Here is a 3,538-nt window from a genome sequence, read left to right as displayed (position 1 = left end):
CAATAAATGTTGGAATGTTCATTTTGACGTATGTAGCAATGTTTATTCGGATGCATATACCAAGGTAGCTTAACTAGTAACTTTAACAAAATAAATAAAAACGACTGACTACATCCTCTTTGTGACTAACCCTAGGTCGTTCTCTCTCTCTCTCTCTCTCTCTCTCTCTCTCTCTCCTCATTGCACACAAAAACAATGTTTCTCTCTCTCCTTCTCCTCTCTCTCTCTCTCTCTCTCTCTCTCTCTCTCAAGTACGATGTTGCTTTTTCTGGAGTTTTTTATCAATGCCATTATTCAATATGATAATCTGTTTCTTGGCTTTTGTATGAATGTGATTTTTAATTGCTGTTAATGGTTTTCTCAAGTAGTTGTTTTCACTTCTTAACATAGAAGTAAAGTCACAAGATCAAATCGTGAGTGAGAACTTTATTTATGGGAACGGTTACATATTACTTAGAGACGGTTACATATAACTTAGAAACGGTTATTTATGGGAACGGTTACATATTACTTAGAGACGGGAAAAAGAAAACGCCAACACACACTTTTCAGATTCAGTCATATTATGCACTAGAAAATCATGCATTGTATGGGCAGCAGATTAGGAGACCGAAGGTTTCTCGGGGTAGTTGCCGCCAGCGTAGTTCAAGGTGGTCTTATAGAGCGGGAGCCCTTTGACATAGTAGTTCAACAGATAGTCGTTGAACACAACCTCTCTAAAGAAGGGTGGATTATCTTCACTGCAGAGCGCAGGGAGAGGGCTCACTGTCACGTCCTCGCAAGGACCGAACAGACCGGCTAGAGAGATTCTGGGCTTGTCTTTGTTAACGACGACTCTGTGCTCTACACTTTTGTACTTAGCGTTGGTCATGATCTGCACGCACAGAAGAGGGCGAAGAACCCTTGTTACATGCGAGTAGGCTTTCTAATTATGTGTTCGAGCTGAGAGAGGAGGAGGTGGTACCTCGATCTGGTCACCTATGTTGATGACGAATGCGTTGGGGATGGGTTTGACCGCCACCCAGGAGTCCCCCTTGCGGACTTGGAGTCCGGGGACGGCGTCAGGGAGGAGGAGCGTGAGGCTGTTGAGGTCGGAGTGGGCGCTCTGTCCGAACACAACGCTAGGGTCGGGACACGGAGGGTAGAAGTTGCACACCAGTACAAGGCGCTCCAGCCCGGGCAGCTCTCCGCTTCGCACGTGCTCCTTGCTCAGTCCGAGGCTCTCGAAGATGGCCTGGTAGAGAAGTGCGGCGAGCTTGTCGAGCCCGACCTGGTACTCGAGGACCTCCTCTCTGCAGGTGCACGTCATGTAATGATTAGGGCCTCGACAGCATAGCTAGGATCATAGAGCGCAGGAACTACCTCATGACCTCCGGTGCGATGGGGAAGCCGTCGCAGACGCCTGGCCGCCGCCTGATGACGAGCGCGTCCTTCCAGTCGCGCGTGGCGCCCGTGCCCGTTGCAAAGGTGACACCGCTGTGGGCATCGCTGAAGGGCAACTGGCTTTTCGCCGCCGTGGGGAGTTCGTAGAAGCGGCGGACTGCCTTTAAAATCTTTTCTGCATCTATCCCATGATTGACCACCTAACAAGAAGAAGAAAAACAATGAGCAGTCGACGTTGGGCGGCAAGCTACTTGATCAGCTCATTACCTGAAAGAATCCCCACTCCTCGGACGCTCGACCAATCTGGTCGACGACGTCCGCCCACCTCTCGGGCTTCTCTGCCTCGGATACGTCCACAACAGGGATCTCCAGATCGTTATTGTCATGGACTCTGTCGAAGGCCGGGCGCTCGTCCGCAGGCCTCACGTAGGATTCGGGAACCTCCGTCACGCCGGCATCTAACATTGCTTTCACGCCTCCTGTGTGAGCAGCTGGAGTGGCGGCAGCGGGAGACATTGTGTGGGTGGATGGAAATGATATTTAGCAGCCAAAGTAGTTCCCGCTTCACTCCCCGCAGAGACGCCTTATGTAGGCAAAACTTGCAGCCCTCCCCGGGGTAGCACCGATCGCATGAGCCCTTTACTTAAATGAGCCCTTTACTTAAAGCCTTTCTAAAAGTATTTCTGACACTCTTGTGGGCTGCGTGAGCCCCTTGCTTGAAACCAAAGGTTGGTTAGACTGCATAAAAGTTTTGTCAGTACGCAAATGTCCCTTTTTTGTAGGTTTCTCATTTTCTAAGGATTTCCCCACCTCAGTATTCCTATTAAACACTTGATGTAACTTTGGGCATATCCTTAAGAGTACCTCAAATGATTTTTTAGTCCATTATCATAAGAATTCTTAGTAAGTCGCTATCATGATGCATTGAAAAGTGGCAAGAGCATTACATAATCCAAAAGGCATGTTATGTACCTCGTTCCTAATCCTTGGATTAGTGGGCCTAATCCAATAGGGCTAAGGGAGCCCTGAAATTAAGAGAAATTAAGTGAATCATGGGTTATTGTTGTTGTTGTAACGTCACTTTTGGTCAGAGTTCGACGAACAAGCAAGACTCCAACCACATCTGTGGCAAAGCATCCCAAAGGACTAGCATGAACCTTTGGGAGTTAGACCTTAGCCCCTCGCTCCTCAAGGGTGGTTCAAAGCACAAAACCTCAAATTGGAAGGTGAGCTAGCCATCATCCCTATATGGGCGTTTGTACTAATTTCATGTGTCTTGTGTTTAGGAGATCCATGGGATTGTAACACTTGCCACCTAAACATGAAAGATCATGCGATACATGGAAAAATGTCTCAATAAACTTTTGTGATGATGCAATGCATGGGAGAAGGTCTCAGTAAACTTATGTGTTTTTCTTTCTCCATGGATTCGGAAGATATTCTCCATGCTTTTGTGCTAATAAGGTCGATTTGATGCTTAACTGTCTGAAGGTATTCTCTACGACATGTATCTTAGGAAAAAAGTTAGAATTGTATGGGAGACGTATGTAAAGGTAGTTTTTTGGTCTGTGCGTAGAAGTGTGCAGAGCATAGGCATACTAGGGCTGTGTGTGTGTGTGTGTGTGTTAATCCAATTCTAGGATTAACAAGAGCTACCACCATTATCTTACATCAAGGAGTCATGGTAGATATACCAAAGGGTAATATTAACATTCAAGATATAAAGCAATAGTGTCTAAAGCTACAACTTGGACGCGTGCCTGTAATGGTATGACAGAGTCTTTATGGTGGCGATTCCCACTTCAAGAGAGTGTGGTAGCAAGATAGGGTGAAGTCCTAAGTGATGTGCTTCAGGGATATATTATGAGAGTAGTCATTGTAATAGCATTAGGCCTCTTCTGAGCCTAAAGTGTCCAGCCAACCATAGTTTAAGTGAGTGTGAACACTTATGGCCATGTATATAAGTGAATTCCTCTCATAATACAAGGGACTCTCCCATTGTGCAATTGAGTCTTGCTCTTGCTAATCCTCTTGCTAATCTTTCTCCCTAATGCATGCTAGTGAGTGTGTGAGTGAAGTGAGGTGAGAGGAGGAACGAGGACCCGTAGTGCAAGGCGACGGTGTGAGAATGCTCACGAGGGAGATGCGGTGGAAT

The 3,538-nt window shown here is 46.6% G+C and overlaps 1 protein-coding gene across 1 annotated transcript; it reads right to left on the bottom strand.

The window, feature by feature from the left end:
- Positions 1-524: 524 nt before the first annotated feature.
- On the bottom strand, positions 525-1,964 carry LOC147605379 (1-aminocyclopropane-1-carboxylate oxidase homolog 11-like). Its single transcript, XM_086793495.1, has 4 exons — positions 1,651-1,964; positions 1,363-1,583; positions 965-1,292; positions 525-874 (listed from the first exon to the last, which is right to left on the bottom strand). Exons 1-4 carry the CDS (start codon positions 1,897-1,899, stop codon positions 602-604), a joined length of 1,071 nt encoding a protein of 356 aa, XP_086649621.1. The 5' UTR covers positions 1,900-1,964; the 3' UTR covers positions 525-601.
- Between the last annotated feature and the right edge of the window lie 1,574 nt (positions 1,965-3,538).

This window comes from Cibotium barometz, chromosome 59, assembly GCF_041138505.1.
Source record: "Cibotium barometz isolate CiBa-2024 chromosome 59, ASM4113850v1, whole genome shotgun sequence".
Taxonomy (NCBI): Eukaryota; Viridiplantae; Streptophyta; class Polypodiopsida; order Cyatheales; family Cibotiaceae; genus Cibotium; species Cibotium barometz.
Note: the sequence above shows the minus strand (reverse complement) of the source record. Positions and strands in the feature narration are given on the sequence as shown.

Coding starts and splice junctions, on each gene's coding strand:
- LOC147605379 (XM_086793495.1), bottom strand. CDS start 1,899: ATGTCTCCCGCTGCCGCCACTCCAGCTGCTCACACAGGAGGCGTGAAA. Junction 1,584..1,650: donor AGGAGTGGGGATTCTTTCAG/GTAATGAGCTGA, acceptor TCTTCTTGTTAG/GTGGTCAATCATGGGATAGA. Junction 1,293..1,362: donor ATCGCACCGGAGGTCATGAG/GTAGTTCCTGCG, acceptor GTGCACCTGCAG/AGAGGAGGTCCTCGAGTACC.